Source organism: Equus przewalskii, chromosome 5 (assembly GCF_037783145.1).
Source record: "Equus przewalskii isolate Varuska chromosome 5, EquPr2, whole genome shotgun sequence".
NCBI classification, from domain to species: Eukaryota; Metazoa; Chordata; class Mammalia; order Perissodactyla; family Equidae; genus Equus; species Equus przewalskii.
Window position 1 is genome coordinate 65,674,113 of NC_091835.1, and position 17,503 is coordinate 65,691,615.

Here is a 17,503-nt window from a genome sequence, read left to right on the forward strand (position 1 = left end):
TGCAAACTGCTTCTGCACATGAAGGAAAATGCAGAATCAAGAGAAAATGGCAGAACTTCCAAGCTGATAGGTAAGAAACAAATGAAGTCATTTCTCCTGTTTCATCGATATGTGCCTGTAACAATGGCAGAGAAAACTAATATAAAGTTGATTACAAATAGCCAGAGATGGTTTTTGATGTCTTGGGCCTATCTAGGTAGTACTGGGTTTCCTAATCAAGATTCAAAGTAACTTAGAAAAAGTTATTCTTAACCAGATATCTCTATAAAACAAGAACTAGGTTAGCATACATTAAATAAAGCTAATTACAAGGCAAATATATATACCAACAAAAAGAAAAAGAAAAAAAGAAGACTCGTACCCTCCAAATTTGAAAATCTAAACATTAATTATGACAAGACCATTCTAATTAATCTTATCTCAGTAAGACAGAAATTGCAGAACTTCAAGCTATAAAGACCTGGCCCCAGAAGGATGTAATTAAGACATCTTAGGAAAATGAATAGGCATATCACAAACTAGGAAAATATATTTGTAATCCGACAAAGGACATGTATATATAAAGAATATATAAAGACCTCTGACAAATCTACAACAAAAAGACAACCTAATTTTAAAAATGGGCAAAAGCTTTGAATAGACACTTCATAAAAGGAGACATGAATGGCCACTAAATGCATGCAAAGTTTACAACACTAGTGATCAAGGAAATGGAAATGAAAATTCCAATGAGGTAGCATTTCACACCCACTCAAAAGGCTGTAAAGTACAAAAGAGAATGCCAAATGTTGGCAAGGCTGTGGAGCAACTGGGACTCCTATATATTACTGATGAAAATGAAAATGGGGGAGCCACTTTGGAGAGCCATTTGGAAGTTTCTTAGAAAGTTAAGCATACACTCACCATATGACCTGTCAATGCCGCTAGTAGTCTGTTTCTACCCAATCCTCAGTGCTCCCATGTTGCTTTCCACTCTCTCAAATCTCCCATGTCTTTGTTTTACTATTCTCATGTTTCTTCTATTTTCTCTTTTTTCCATTCTAAATGAATTCTCCCTAATTAACCACAAAGAGACTCATTTCTTCCACATTCATTCTAGGAGGTAAATATGTGATGACATAAAATAAAAATGATTTAGGGTGAGCTGTGTATTTTGCCAAAATAAGATGGCAACTATTTTTTTGACACCTATACATGTTAGTTATATGTCAAAAGTAACGATAAAAATGGAACATATACCAATATAAGATATTATTTAGATTTAAATTTTTTATGCAAATAATTCACAGCCTTCAACAATAGAAAGAAAATCACATCATAGTCATTTGATAAGTTCATTTATTATATACCAATATACACTTTCTGTAATAAAAAAAAAGCCTCCCAATACATTGAACCATCTTATAAATGAAATAAGAAAATAAAATTTTCATCTGTTTATAAATGGGGTTAAATTCACCAGTCCAAGATACCATATGTGTGTCTGCCCTGCAGTCCATATGAACTCTAATCCAGAAGATGGCTCTGAGAACAAGACGGCGCTTTATCATTTGGCACACAGTATTGCTCTTGAATATTTATAAATTACACATGTTGATATTTTCAAGTTAGTCATTTCAAACATAAAGCATTCAAAATATATACAGATTTTACAGTATTCCAATTTTTTTGGATTAATCATTGATATTTACATTTAAATACATTCAGATTAAACATTTTTTTTAACACTCAGAAGGTACCTATTTCCACTTTCTATTTTGATACACTCTTTAGATGAATGAAAATGAAAATATGTCTTAAAGGTGCTCTTTGGCAAATTTTTTCCAATAGTAGTAACTCACAAGTTATGATAGTTTCTAGTAATGCTCAATTTCCATAGCTTTGCACCATGTTACAGTATTATGCCTCTAAAAAGTAATGCACAAAACAAATATATATTTTCTTAAGGCACATTCTAGAAAAACTATTGAAATATGACTTAACATTATCAGACATATACGATACTTTTATTTCATTCTTGGCTTTACTAAAAATATAAAATATACAACAAATGCTGCTACTGATTTGAAAAAAAATAGTAGCAAGCTCCAGAAATTCTAGGCAGTAAGTACTAATTTTTAAGTCCATTTCATGTAAGTATGTTGCAGAAGTGAGCAATAATAATAGTTTGCATCTCTTTGTGATGTTAGCACTTTTATTTTTGTGGAGAACCAGTCAACATTGTATTAAATGGCAAACGAATGTCAGCGAACACCTGTGCAAGCTAAAATAAACCAAGTCCTATACTAGACAAGCTAAATTAAAAAAATGACCTTAGGATTGATAATTACCTGCAAATAAAGAACTTATTCTCTTGTATATGATTATGATATTATCGTAAATGTTGAAGAGCATTACTGAACTATATATAACTTAGGTCTCAAATTTAAAATATCCCCAATAGACAGATACATACAAATGGATTTTTGAGCCGATCAACTTAATTCCCTCCCACCCCCAATAATATAAATGTTTGGACTGTGAAGAGAGACTACTACACATGTAAAAAATAAAAATCAACTGTACCATACATTAAAATTCTGATGACTACAGAATAAGATTATATACATAAACGTATAGCAATCACAGTTTCCTGCACTGAATGTTTATCAAATAAAAATGTATCAAACAATACTGGGTAGCATATCTCCACATGAATCGTGGCCTTCTAAAAATTCTGAATGAGAATGGAAGACGAGAGGGCGAGCATTGTTCAATGACAAAGCATGACAAGAGGACGAGGAATAACATTAAAAAGCAAATGCTTCCAGAACAGGCAGGTGAGCTGTAAGCAATAATGCTTATTTTTTTTGTCGTTGCTCTATATTTTAAATAAAGCCCCTCTCTATGTTTAGTCAGATGTTTTAACATTTACAAAAAATCTATTTAATAAAGAAGTCACTAATTCAATGTCACAAACAGGATGGGCAAAATATTCCTTTACTGTTGACAATAAGATGTTCTAGCCTGGTGTCTGATCGTTCATGTGTCTGACAGGGACAGTTCAGAAGACATGCCTTTTGCCTCTGTTACTACATCGACCCAGAGTATTTGGTGCAAGACTGGCGGAAGGCATTAAGTGGTGATGGCTTTGCCACCAGGGCACTTTGGTTTGATGTTCTGAGAATACAAGTATTTGGTACTTTTTTGAGGAGGAGGAAGGGGAGGGTAGGGGAAAGGGTGGAATCTGATGGCCATTACATGCAGTTACACTTATTCTGCTTGTACAGCAGCAAAAATACATCTTCTCACACTGCTCCAGTAAAACCTGGGTAGAAATGTGCACCACAGATTTTAAACATACAAACAGCCATTCTTGACCAACACGATGATTTTCTCTTCCGCAGGTCCCCGGTGATGTTACTAGTAAACGTCTTTGGAATCTTCCTGTTATTTCCTATGGATAACATTCCAATCAAGATAACACAAAGGTCTTTTGGAGCATAATTTGCAACCATTTCCAATAGGAAAAGAAAGTATTTTTCCTCGGGTTAGTGATGCTTAGAATTTGGGGGATTGTAAATCCAGTCAATTATAATGAGTGCCATGCTTCCAATCATGAAGATGATTCCCACCACAAGGAAAATTAACGCCTGTAAGTCAGAGCGAACTTGTTAGGGAACACAGGAACCATACTGACTTAGCACAGTTTGCTTGTATAAGTTGGTTACCTAAGGCCATGATCTGATTTTCATATTGAATTATATTATTCTTGTAGCTCAGATGTCCATGCCTAGCAGTTCAGTCTATTTAGAACCCTAGTTGGCAAAAGAGGGTGAATACAATAGAAAGATTTATGTTCTTTCCAAATGTTCAAAACAGAATAATGGTTAATTGATTTGGTACATCAAAATGATGGAACAGCCCGTGATCATTAAAAATCAAGTGATGGAAAAAAGATTAATGACCTAGGGAGTGCTCACAATCTTTTAGGTGAAAGAGGGTGAGTCATAAAAGAGCAGTATTAGATTTTATAAAGCAAACAAATAAAAACAAAAGTCTAATAATATGTTGTACATTCCTTGAAAAAAACCCAGAGTGTATATATGTGTATGCATATGTAATACACAATATTTCAGAATTTCAACACTGGAAGAGGCCTTATATATTACCACACAGATCACCCTCCTAATTCTATATACGAGGAAGCAGCAGCTAAAATTTTTTTCACTAGAAAGAATCTAGGAGATAATTTTACTCATTTTTACATCTTGCAAAACTGAGAATGGGTCACAAACAGGACAAGTAATTTGCTAAGGTCACACTGCTGTCAACGTCCAAGAAGATGGACTGCATAGAGTGGAAATCTGGGGATGAGATGATAGGAGGAGCTTTTGATACCAGACTGGCCTGAATCCCTGACCCATCCCAAGAGATGAATGGCTCCCAGGCAAAATTCAGGGTAATGCTGTAAGAGCCATTCATTTCAAGTCTTGATATAAGACTTTATTAAGCAGTCATTGATAACATTTAATTATTGGAAAAAAGTTATTTCTAGTATATGTTTCTGTAGTACAGTTATGGAAAAGAAATATATACTCTCTAGTTTAATAAAACTATATTTTATGTCTAAAGAGGTTAATTGGAAAACAAATGGTTCTGTTCTGGATCTCAGTCCATACCAGGGGACAACAAGGTACTATGGAGGGGGAAAAAAAGCAGCATCTTTTTTCTTTTTAGCCTTGCAAACCTAACAAATAAGACCGAAATGCTTAAATTATTTCACACTCTGCTAGGGAGCCTAATTCCTTCCTGCGTAATTTCCTGTAGATGTTGCAGCAATGGCTTGGTGGGGGTGGAAACTGACACACATGTCCACCTGTGGGAACACTCCATTAGCATTTGACAAGTAGGAAGGACTCAACACAAGACATTTGATACTTGAAGAGAAGAAGTCCTGGAATCATCTGGGTGCCAGAAATCTACCCCCCTTTCTCTCCACCGGAGAGTTTCGGCCCATCTTTGATTTGGGGTTCTTGTCCATCAATTCATTGTTCTCAGCCAAGTGTATTTTCTGGTTTACTCTAAGTGGTCAAAGAGCAATTTACAAGGGGAGAATTGCAAGCCTTACTTACTCCGATTTTTTGGGGTGACCTAAGAGGTTCTTTCTTGACCAGTTTAAGATAAAAACCTGCCGGAAGAATGAAAATCAGCATAGTGGCAGAAGAAGCCCCTGAGGAGAGAGACATAGGACAAGTCAATGTCATACACAGCAGGTCCGACTCGCCGAGGCAGAGCCCGGGGACAAGCTTCTTAAAGAAACCAAATCTACAGCTACCCCAGTCCTAGCAGTCAAAGCACTATAAGCTTGTCTTGGTTGCTTATTCAAAGAAAATATGTTTAGAAAGAAAATTAAAATTTGCCCAAATTTAGCTGCAGACTAAGTATACACGACATATAATAAACAACAAAAAGGCTGAATGTTACAAATTTACGGGAAATTAGTAATAGAAACACGTACCAAGGAGGCTGAACTCATCACACACCCTTCCTATCCACTTCTAACTTTTCTAGGTGCTTACACCTAATTTTTGAAAGTTTTATATTGTATTTTAAGTTTGAGTCATCCTTCAAATCAGCAGAATGAAAAATTAAATGTATTAACAGGTCACATAGTTAAGGGAAATAACATGCTTTACAAAGTCAACCTCCTCCTTCTCCTTTAAAGGTACCCTTTAATGCTCAGCTGATCCTCACAGACCTGAGAGAGCATCCTGTCGGTTAAATCTATCTTCCTTACCCTTTGATGCAGCATTAAGACCTACGTCCAAATCCTGGGTCCACTCCAGGGTATATGACTTGATTTCTATGGGGCTCAGTTTCCTCATATGTCAGAAAAAGCAGTTGGACTAGATGAACTATAAGATAGCTTTTAGCGCTGACATTTTCTGATCCTGTGAATAACCTCCAGTGTCACCTGGGAGGGAGGGAAAGTGACGAGCTGGAGCCTGGCTGGGCTGGTAGGAATACTGTGAGGCTGAGATAGACCGGGGATCCTCGATCTCGCAGCACTGGCTCCCTGTCTGCCCTTTGAGGAGCTATCAGCTTGAGTTGACTAAATAAATGCCTTTCTGAAACTTACCTATGAATCCAAAGATGTCTTTTATCGCTGGTACAAGGATGACCAAAACATTATTAAGCGCAATCACTATGGCTGCAATCAGGAAATGTCTTATCCAGCTGAAGGGTTTTTTGGGAAATAACAGTGTGGTCACCGATGCACGAATCTGCAACAAAGTTCAAAGCCAAGGTCACTGCTTTGCTTTTGACTTTATCTACTATTTCAAACATTCTCATCCCTCTAAAGCATTTTCTTTGTTTTGCATTTTTTTCCAAGAAAAGATCTGGATGCTGATTTCTTTCCTAATTTTTTTTATTGTGGCAAAACACACAACATAAAATTTACCATCTTAATCGTTTCGAAGCGTTCACTTCAGTGGTTTTCAGCACATTCATATTGTTGTGCAAACTTGATGCTGATTTTTGATGTTTGAGATAGTGTCATTTTTCCGTGGTGATATGTCTTGTGCTTACATTCTCAGCTTTCAGAATTTTTTCTTAAAAATCATCTCAGAAGGAGATAAAACAACAGACCAGATATATAACTCAGAGGCACAGCCAAACCCTTGCTGGTTTCTAGTTATGTCTCATCCAACTGGATTAAGTATGAAGGGCAAGCACCGAAATGATCTGCATGTGATTGTGAACAGAATTTTTGCAAATTTGGGTTTTTCTTAATTTTGCATTTTATTTAACAATTTTGCTACCTCACATTTAAAAACATATGATACTCTTGGTATTTATGCCCTTCTCTTTTTCCCTTTTATTTGCCCCTCATCCACAGATTATAAACGCACAGGTCAAGGAACAGGGTCTGATAATATTAACATTCCTCAAAATTTCTAGCTTAGTGTCTTGCACACAGCAGGCACTCAATAAATGTTGAATTAAATTAAGAGAATGAATCTTTTCCCCCCTCCAGGATCCTTGACAGATTTCAGCCTTATTTCAGCAGTTGAAATAAGTAGGTGAAGGGTGAAGAGAGGCTCATTTGTGGCAGTGGCTCAAGTTACTCTCGTGTAACTGGATAAAAAGATCCTTGTGAGTAAAGGGAGGGAGTGGTGTTTGTATTTCAACAGCTGAACCAAGTTGAAATCACTCTTATCTTTGGAATCTTTTAGAGGACACTTTTGACTTAGTGGAATTAGTCTACTGGCTTTTCAATAAGTGAGCACTTCAGTTAAGCTAGGACTTAACATTTTTAGAAATACTAGGATTGATTGTCACTTTCAAATTTTACTTCTGAAGTGTCTTAATGGTGTGGAGACGAGAACCCATTTCAAGGAGAGAAAATGTAAACTACATTTTGAAACGCACGTATGAATGACAAAAACTTCGCGCTGAATTGCTTGCAGTGACTAATGTGACATTCCTTTCATACCACTCGACCAAAAATTAAAGCCATATGTTTAGGTTTAAAAGGCAATCTCATTTCCAGAATGGCAAACCAGAGAGTCTCTGGAAACGCTTCACGAGTGACTTTGTAAGGATTTTAAACATTGAATTGGCAAAAATTATGAAACTCACTCTGAAACGTAGACTGAGGAAAGCAAATTGTTTGATTTCGTTTTCCCAGCAGCCTAGAGATTCTACATTATGACCTACACTTAGTGCCTATTCAATGTTGTCCAAACTGGTCTAATTAGCAGGCTTACCATAAGCTTTCTGTGGTACGTACATAGTGCTTAAGGATTTTTTGTCTAAAAGTGCTAACATTATAGAATAAACAAGCAGATAAAAGGTTGTTTTTAGGCAGAGGGCACTTCTATGCACTTTTTAGTCTTTTGCTAAAATAATGCATTTAATTTAATGAGCTGAGTTAGAGGCAACCCCATATGTACAGGGCCTCCGGATGTAAATGCAGCTTCCGAAGGTCTCATGGCTCCCAGAAAGACTAAGGTTTGGCCTACTGCTGTAAGAACACAGACAGTTCACAGGAATAATGGTTGGAGTAAATTGCGAAAGCCTGCTCCTCATAGTGAGTAAGGAATAACAAAATCCCAAACGGAACTCAAGGCATATAGAGTTGCCAAAGCATTCCAGGAGAGAGGAACAGGGAGCGAGTAGGCTGCTACTGGCAGTAGATGGTGGTGGAAAAGAACAGAAGGAAACTCACTGGTCATTCCATGTTAAAATGCTGCCTTGAGGGGTGAGCCTGGGATCAAAAGGTCCTCAGCAGTTCTATTTACCTATGTCAGGATCGAGACAACTCTGGCTTATTGCCCACAAAGCATTGCCTGCTGTTCCACTCATTTAAGTGCCCTTTTCTCTACTGGGGCATACTGATAAGAACCTGGAAATGTGGGTCAAAAGCTATGAGTAGAGGAAGTCCCCAGCAACAGTCATGGCCTCTGACTCAGAAGGATTCCAGAAAAGTTCTATGCAGCTTGTAGAGAAAACATCTGTTATTTCCAGAGTGTTCAGAACAGGAATCTATTAGGAGGGTGCTATGTTCTAATGTGGGGACCCAATGTGAGACTCAGAAATGTGGAAGCAGAGTGAAAAGTGGGAGCCTGAACTAAAAAAAAAAACCACTTTTATTGCTTAGAAGTGAACCGGTTTCACCTCGCAGGATTGCTTAGGACAAGACTGTTGGAAATACCTGTGGATCACTACTCTATTCCAGTTCACAGCATCACCTGCCATATTTTGATGCCTACATCTACGTCTGCTTCAAAACAGGAGATCTGAAGGCAACATAAGTGAAAAGAATGATTTTACTAGGATAAAATGAAATAGAAGAAGCTAATCTGCGACATGACCTCTTTTTTTTTTAAAGGTGTGGCGGGTGGAATTTGAATCTGTGTGTTCTTGACAAACCTGTTCAGATTATTTGGTTTTCTGTTTTTCATGGTGATGTGTGAATTTTACTACATAAAAGGAAGCACAAGCTGATAATGGCATTATGAGTCCCTGGGAAGGACGTGCAGTCCCATAATAGACACCTCTGCCCCATATCACCCCCCTCCCACTAGGAAGAAAGAGAAGAGAAAATGTTAGGCTGCTGGTAAAAAAGCTAGTCTCAATTCACTTCATTTATTCATTTGTTCAACAAGCAATTCAAGCAGTTACTTTGTGCCTTCCACTAAGAAGGAAAAACTAATCTAACTGGAGAAAAGAAAGATAATAAATGGAGTAATAAAAGAAAAAACCACCCAACCAACCACACACCACCAACAAAACCTTTGTCATCTTTGCCTGGGCTCCTAAGAAAGAGAGCCCACTTATCATTTGTTGAAAGAAGGAGAACACAAAATAATACCTAAAACTGACAGATTTTAATCCAGATTATGTTTTGTTTGTTTTACTACTTGTATGCGGGGATATCAAGGCAAAGTAAATAAACTTATTGGTCAAATAAACTTACTTCAAAGAAACCTGTCAGGAGAACGGTGCTGTGACTTTTCATTTGACACATTGAAAATCGTGGCTCTAAATTGAAAGAAACAAACAAAAACACCACTAACAACTTCTATCACTTTGGGGGAAAAGATTCTAAATGTAGCCTTGTGCGACTTGACTGAGACAAGGAGGCAGGACCTGCTTTGATGTCGTCCATCACATCCACGGATGGATCATTGAGCCAGGATCCTCATTCCAGCTGAAGTCCATGGCAAACGGTGGCAAGGGGAATAGCCTATGCTTTTGCTAGAAAAGGCAGTTTATACATCTGAGGAAAAGGCAAGACTCCTTTGGAGACAGTTTTTCTTAGCAAACATTGCTGAACTCATCCTGTGCCAGTCAGTCACTGTGTGCATCCCTATCCTCCAGTGATTTATAACCCAGAGGAAAAGGTGGATCGTCTCAATGATACACAGATCGTCTCAATTAACACTCTAAGGGCCAGGGCAGAATTATGTGCAAAATGTTTCATAGATGCTACTGTTGAGTGAAAATACATAAAAAAGGCCAGCAGTAGTTATTTTTCTGAGATCTGGTTCTAATGGTCAATTTTGGTTCTAATGGACATCTAGTGGGAGATGTTTACAAACTATTGCCCTTCCTGATGGTCAGATTTACACAAGAGCCTTATCGTCACAGAGGGGAAGAATTTCTATGGGGAGGTCTGGCTTTTTAATGTTGAAGTGACATGGTCATTAGTGAATGAAAGGCTGACTTTCCCTTCCCATTATTGTGATGCCAGCTATCAGCGTCATGCTCTGAGCACTGCGTTAGTTCAACAGTTACCAACCCGCTGCGTGACCTCGGCCAAGTCCATTAATCTCCTGAGACCACAACTTGAAAGCACCATATTTAGCGCTTATAAATAAAGCAATACAGAAGCCCATCACAGATTTCTTTTATAAAAGGCTTTGATTCAGTAACGATGTGAGAGCCTACCGTGTGCCAAAATTTAGTTAGTGATATCTTTACACACAAAAACAAAGGTTCCAGATACTCTTTTCTCAGAGATGCGGTTTGCTTGGAATTTTACCCCACGGTACACTTTCCGCCTACAGCTGTCTCTGCGTTGCACCCACCATGGAGCTGATTTTAGGCTAAAGCTGTGTGCATGTCACTTGAAAAATACCTTCAGATATATGAAAGGCAAGATGTTATTTAAGAGTCAAATATTAGCCACCATAGTTATAAGGATCTGATTTCATGCGCTCATGCAAAAGGAATGTGCCAAAAAATATTTCAGCACGTGAGCTGCATTTAAAGCGACCACAGTGTCATTATGTGACTTGTCCTCATATGCTAGGTCCTATGGAATATTCTGGACAGAACAGTGCTGGTTACTGTGTCTCTTACTTTTCCCCCTAAAATGAATGAGCAACTTCAGTGTTTATGAAAAGAGAAGAGTGGCAGGGGACTGGAGAATTGTGTTTATCCATAGGTGGTGGTTTTCACTCACGGAGCCCAAATTTCCACAACCTGCCCTGCTCTGTGATGCCAGAACGACTGCCGCCAATGGCAAATGCCAAGAAGGGGCGAGCCCAGTGTAAGTCGGCAGAGGGCATGCATCAGTTCTGGGGGCAACAGAAGAGACATATGATGAATAATATAACTATTTTTCAAGAAACTTGGTTCGAGTACGTCATTTACTTAACATGAGTCCCCTTCTCGTTAGCCTTCAAGGAATGAGATTAAATAGGTGAATTTTGAATATTACTGCAACACAAAAAACTGGGGGGAGAAAATGAAATATCTTCAAAACTGTGGTGAAAATGCAATATGATTCAAAAGTTTATATGGCTTTGGCTTTCAAGTTTCAGAAGTTATATGAATTCCTATTCATTTCTACTGATCCACAAGATAGAAATTGAAGAAGTGCCTTTTGAATTTGTTTAAAAATAAATTTTGACCTCTGTAAAACTGGAAAATAGGAATAAATTTTGTAACTTTTTTCCTTCACTTCAAAAATATTTAACATCTAAAAATATTTGTTATATCTACATATTAAATGGTCTTATTTTAAATGGCTCCAAAATGCTACATAAAAATAATCATGTCCTTGGGCACTGCAATTGCAAACTCACAATAAAATTAAATCCACATCAAGTGAGAACATATGTACTAATCTCGGGGGTCAAGATTTCATCAAACCTGCATGTACTTACTGGGAACAGGACAATGGGCACAGTTAGCATTACTGCCACAAGGACCGCCAGGCGCACCATGAGGAGAGGGGTGTCAAATGTGTACACTTTGCTGTAAGCATAAAGTAGTTCATCTTCAACTTCTCCTGCAAAGAGCAAGAAGAGAATGAGTCCACTGCGTGTTGTCAAGTCGGCACTGGTTACCCATGGTAACATTTTACAGAGGGAACACAGTACAGTAGAAAGAACCCAGATCTGGGAATCCACACACCTCCATTTTTATCCCGTCTCTGAGCTTATTAAGCTGTGTGACCTTTGTTCAAATGATCAAAGGGGCCCTGAAGTTTATAAAGTTGCAGGAGCTAATATAAAATTACTAAGGCGCTCCTCCAGCTCATCTGCATTGTGGTAAATCTATCTTTGCTATTCAGAAACATCACAAAACAGATGACAAGTTGAGGGGCTCTGATTGGAGGGTGTGAAAGACCCAAGCCTCACCAGCCTGTCCCTCACATCCTACCACCTTCCTCTGTCCCCACCTGCCCAGCTATCCCTGATGCAGCTTCTCTGAACCCAGTAGGGAAATTCTAGAACAAATGATCTCTAATATTTTTTTCAAGTCAACAATTATGACTCCAACACGATACTGAAACACATATTTTTGGGCTTTGTCAAGCTTTTGCTTGTCTTTCGAAACTCATTGGAGTCAGTATAAGTAACATGCAAGAATGAGTTACTATGACTTTTACAGGGTCTCCCAATGAATGTTGCTCTAAGAATGAGATGCTGCCTTCCTGGAAGACACATTCATTCAGAATTCCAGACACAAATGACATGGAGGTGCTTTTAGAATCAGATGAAGTTTGATTTTCCCACTAGTCCCCTCAAAATCAGACAAAGTGGGGGGTAAAAATACCTTCAATGGTATTGGCCTGACTTTCATTAACTCACAACCAGCAAGGAGTTGCTGTCCAATCTAAAGCGAGTGCTTGGTTAACAGCCAAATATTAGTCAAATAGAATAAAACCCAAGCAGATGTGCTCTCCTCATACCTTTCTTCCCTAATTTGTCTTGCAATCAATTTAATTTACCAAATCAGGAAAAAAATCCAAAAAGTTAGAGAGGTTTATACAAAAAATATAGTTATGTTGAGAACATAGATTAGTGTGAACATCGGCTACCAGGTCAATGTTTGATCCCCTGAAATTAGTCTATAGGGCCATGCTTCATGGAAGGGAATCCTACTCCTTTTGCGTCCTGTTAAGATGCCATAGAGGAGGGGCCAGCCCACTGGCGTAGTGGTTAAGTTTGTGCACTCTGCTTTGGTGGCCCAGGGTTTGCCTGTTGGGATTCTGGGCGCGGACCTACACACCTCTCATCAAGCCATGCTGAGGTGGTATCCCACATAGACGAACTAGAAAGACCTACAACCAGGATATACAACTGTATACTCAGACTTCGGGGAGAAAAACAAAAAGAGGAAATGTTTCAGGCAAAATCTAATGTGGCCATAGGCAGTTTTTTCCTTTTGGTAGTACATTCTTAGATTGAAGGCAATGCTGTCATATCCTTCTCTTTTCTAAGGGAACTATTCACTACAACAGAATAGAATGGGATAAGCCAGAAAATTTGCCTAATGCTCTAAGCCCCCAGATTCCACTTGACCAGTAAATAAAAAGCAAGTTCCAATTCAAGGACTTTGTACTTTTTCTGCCATTTGCTTAGTAGTTACTCCACCAAAAGAGCTTTACAACATGCAATTGGATTCCCTCTCATTGCTCCTAGCTTGAGATGGCCTAGAGAGTCAAGCCAAATAAATATAACTTATACCTTAAGGAAAATAATTAAATTTGAAGGGTGGTTTTTATGAAACATGTGTTATTCACAAATTGTTGTAGCCTGTTAGCCAGACTGGTTCGGGTCCCATTTTCTTAGGTCAAGTGACAAAGTATATGAATTGAATACATGTATCTACAGATCATGCTGCTTATAGAGGGTAATTAAAAGAATTATACCTACCCGGGTTAATGATCAGTCCAACTAGGATTTGCACAAAGAGAATGACTGTGACAGAGTGACCTACCATAAAAGGTTAGGTAACCAAAGAGGGCAGCCAGCAGGTACATGACAAGCACCCCTGTGATGGAAACATTTGAAACTGTTTGCATTTTCCTCCGGGACCGACTGAAAAGACAAAGAACACTGAGTTTTGTTTTTCTAAACTTATGAAAAGATCACTTTTTACAAATAAAATTAAAAAATAATGGAAGAATCTATGTCTGTTTTGTTCATTATAAAACCACATTTCTAGTGCAGAAATATAGCTTCTTTAAATTTATCTTAGAGAGCTGCGGAGGATTCGTTTCCATTTTTCTTAAACACTGGATCTTCAGTCTTAGAAGCAACCATTTTTCTGGAAGAGCACCTGTTTATTTCATGTTGATAAGTAAGCTTGTCTACTGAAGATTTAAGGATGTAATTAATGTGAGGATTAAATTGGCTCCTGGTGTAGAAGCCTCCATATTTCACAATGCGACGGGTTTAATGAGGAGAAGAACCTACTAGAATCAGCTAAGCGCTACCTCCAGGAGTTCAGACTACCAGGAAGCCTGATATTGTTTCCTGTAGTTTCTGGAAACCATTTCTAGAGGGCACCCAGCTTTTTAACGTCAATTCTCAGGCCTCTAGAGTAACTGCTACATACGATTTTTCAAGTAAATCAAAGACATCAAAACACTTGAAAGTGTTCCAAAAATTTTTTATGAGGTAGATCAGAATTTATGGGGAAAGTTATTGGTATTTAGTGAGAACAAAGACTGAGGTTATTGATGTCTGAGTTAAAGAAGTTGAATTATTACATGACACTGTCCCCTAAGGGTAAAGAGAGAAGCTGTGGTAGTGGGCTCAGATCCACTTCATCCCCAAGTAGATGTCAACAACCTCAAAGGGAAAGGAATATGAACAAGTCATAGAATATGAGCTGGAAGAAACAAGATTGTCTAACCAGAGTCTCCATGTACAGATAAGATAATGAAGGCCAGATATTGGCGCATCTCTGTGATGAATGTCTTGCAAGTAAGGGTTGGGAAGTGACCACAAGTGACATCAGTGGCTTAGCAAGGCCACTCTAACTAAAATTTTTCATCTTCATGGGTGCCATCATATCCAGTTTAGGTGACATCACTTCTTTCTACCAAAATTCAAATTCCCATTCCCCATGCCTGCCCAAATCCTTACAGCCTCGGCTCCCCCTCCCCCTGCCCTGAACCTCTCCCCTGGACCATTAGGGTGGAAGAATAGGTAATGAGGTGAGGGGGCTGATTCGTACCTTTTTGGTTAAAGTACATTACTGATAAGTGGTTGTAGCACAAACTTTCTGTGAAGAGAAAGCTATAAACTACGCTTCTATATAAAACACCTTTGAACATATGAGCTCATTTTCAAAGCAAATTAGAAGGCTAAAATGATGACTGCCTTACTCTTTAAGTTCACTGTAGATGGGAAGGACCTCAGGGTGGCATACAAAAGCAAATGCTAGGATAGGAATTGCATAGGCGGTCTGCAAAACAAAGACAACACAGCATGTTTAGCATTCCAACACAGATGGCAATGCCAGGCCATCTCAGCTTACGACATAAAAACTCAGAGGGCACATCCCCAGGCCTGTGACTTACCCGGGAGTTGAATATGAAGTATTTGGGTTGACACTTGTCATCACTGTGTGCTTCATACTCTACTCCACTGCTGTGAAGAGAGCCCTTGGCCTCGTTCTCATCGAGCCCTGTAGGATTCTGGTGGGTGTAATCCATCATGAAGTTCACACCACTACTCTCAGAGTTGTTGGGTAGCATTACCACGTGCATTGGAACTGTATTGTTGAATGTCAGATTTCCAACATTGTGGTCCAGAAGAGGCAGAGGGCAGGGTATTTGGAATTTCTTGTAAATCACCTAGACATGGTCATTAAAAAAAAGAAAGAAAGAAAAAATCAGCCTTTTGAGAAAAACAATAAAACAAAAATCCATATGGCTTATGAGGTAGAGGTGAGGGGCCTCTCCTCAGGATTCCTTTCAGATTATTGGGCAATGGAGACTCTCTAACCTTTGTGCTAAGGAAAGAATTGAAACTATGATTGGCTGCCCTGCCCCTTAGAGTCAACACGGGACAGTATTTTGCATGAATCTATCCCAAGCTTCATTCAGACTCAACAATGAGAAAGATGAGCATTTCCTTGCTACATTTCAAATCTTTTATTTCTTTAAACTAACGATAATATGGTTCACTAAAAAGTCGCCCCTCCTCTTTTGCCTCTTTGGGCATCCATATTATAAGAAATTCCCCTTTTTGGGTCCACTGTGGTTGTCCTTTCTTCATGGGTAGAATGTGTAAGAGAAAATGGCGGATTCATGCAGATATGGCTAATTCTATGGCCTACTCATTTCTCTTCTGAGACTCTTCACGTCTTCTTCCTCTTCCTTTCTAAATATTGGGTTATTGTCACATTCCTGCCTGAAGTGTTCCTTTTGTCCAAATATACATTCAGTGTGTCTAGAACATACAATTAGTAATGGCCTTGACATTCTAACAACTATTTTTAAACACATGACTGTTCTTTTCTCATTCCAAATTAGAATATAAGAAAATTGCTTGTGATGCAAGAACTATTTCATGTTAGTGAAGTGCTTGAATAAAAATGAGAACATTAATTCAGTCACTAAAAGCATCTCATGCTCACCAAGCTATAAAGAGCATGTCAATAAATCACTTACCACACTGACAAAAAACATCATGCAGGTAAGAGAAAATCCACTGGTATAACCAAGGTAACCTAGGAGTTAGCAGAGAAATTCTGGAAGGTGAATATGGCATCTACAATCAGCTTAGCTATTAGAAAATGAAATGAAAAGAAAAATTAAAATTGACTTTACCTAAAGTTTTAAGAAGAGAAAGTGGAAGAATGATTCCAACAGACACAAATATGACGAGGTAGTTGCCGTTGAGGTACCATTCTCTAGAAGACAAAGAGAGACAAGAATGTTAGGATCAGAAAAGACCAAGTAGAGTGAATCACTTGACGTTACAGAGAGAACATAAGACATACCCAGTATTTTCTTCAAGTCCCATGAATGCTCTGATTACTTCAGGTAGTTCATATTTAATGATAAAGAGGTAGCTTGACATTGCTAAAATGGAAAACGTGACAACTTAGTGGTGTGCACAGCACTAAAGTCACAGGCAAGTTGTGAGAAGTCCCGGCATTTGGGACATCCATTCTTCTCAGTAAGATGAGCATCTAATCCCCCAAACAGAAAAAAAAAGCCACTCAGTGTATATTCCGTACTCTTCCAAGTTCTTTTCAAAACTAGACATTCAGCCCTCTGGCTCTTGCATATGGACCTTTGCTAATAGTATCAATGCTGATTCTGGGTTCAATTCAGCTCTGATGTTTTCAGTGAAACTGCAGTTTCCAAGTTTTACCCTCGTTAGTTATGAGTCATCATGGCCTGTACTGAGTGTGCCTGTTTTAGTGTCTATAACTTGGGTAGGGGTCTGGCAACCAAAGACATGGGCCAGAAGAGAAAGGACAAAATTGCAGGGCGGAGCTGGGTAGACTACGTGTCCCTCTGGCTCTCCCTGGGTGGGCACCAGTCTAGTCCTCTGTAATCTCCCTGAGGGGCACACGGAGTCTCAGATCACTGGTCGTCTAAGCCGGAGTCATACTAGACTGATACAAGAATACAAGAGATGATAGCTTCTCCTCCCTTTGTCAATGGAGTTTTTTTTTTTCTTTTCTATATCCTAGTCTCCCCTTGGCCAAATAACAAATTCTGCAAAGTGGCAAAATTTCTTGAGCATCTAGA

At 38.5% G+C, this 17,503-nt stretch overlaps 1 protein-coding gene across 10 annotated transcripts in view; it reads right to left on the bottom strand.

Annotated features, from left to right (window-relative positions):
• Nucleotides 1-1,320: 1,320 nt before the first annotated feature.
• Nucleotides 1,321-17,503, bottom strand: part of SLC38A4 (solute carrier family 38 member 4) — a 68,216-nt gene continuing 52,033 nt past the window's right edge. For 5 of the 10 annotated variants that reach the window (XM_008533363.2, XM_008533364.2, XM_070621131.1 and 2 more), the window contains 10 exons: nt 16,744-16,825; nt 16,571-16,653; nt 16,412-16,470; nt 15,317-15,592; nt 15,122-15,201; nt 13,726-13,826; nt 11,664-11,788; nt 6,122-6,266; nt 5,115-5,212; nt 1,321-3,632 (listed from right to left, as the gene is read on the bottom strand). In XM_008533363.2, coding sequence (XP_008531585.1) covers nt 3,531-3,632; nt 5,115-5,212; nt 6,122-6,266; nt 11,664-11,788; nt 13,726-13,826; nt 15,122-15,201; nt 15,317-15,592; nt 16,412-16,470; nt 16,571-16,653; nt 16,744-16,825 — 1,151 coding nt within the window. In that variant the 3' untranslated portion in view covers nt 1,321-3,530. The remainder of the gene's footprint in view (nt 3,633-5,114; nt 5,213-6,121; nt 6,267-11,663; nt 11,789-13,725; nt 13,827-15,121; nt 15,202-15,316; nt 15,593-16,411; nt 16,471-16,570; nt 16,654-16,743; nt 16,826-17,503) is intronic. The other 5 variants (XM_070621126.1, XM_070621124.1, XM_070621128.1 and 2 more) reach the window with 1 other exon arrangement.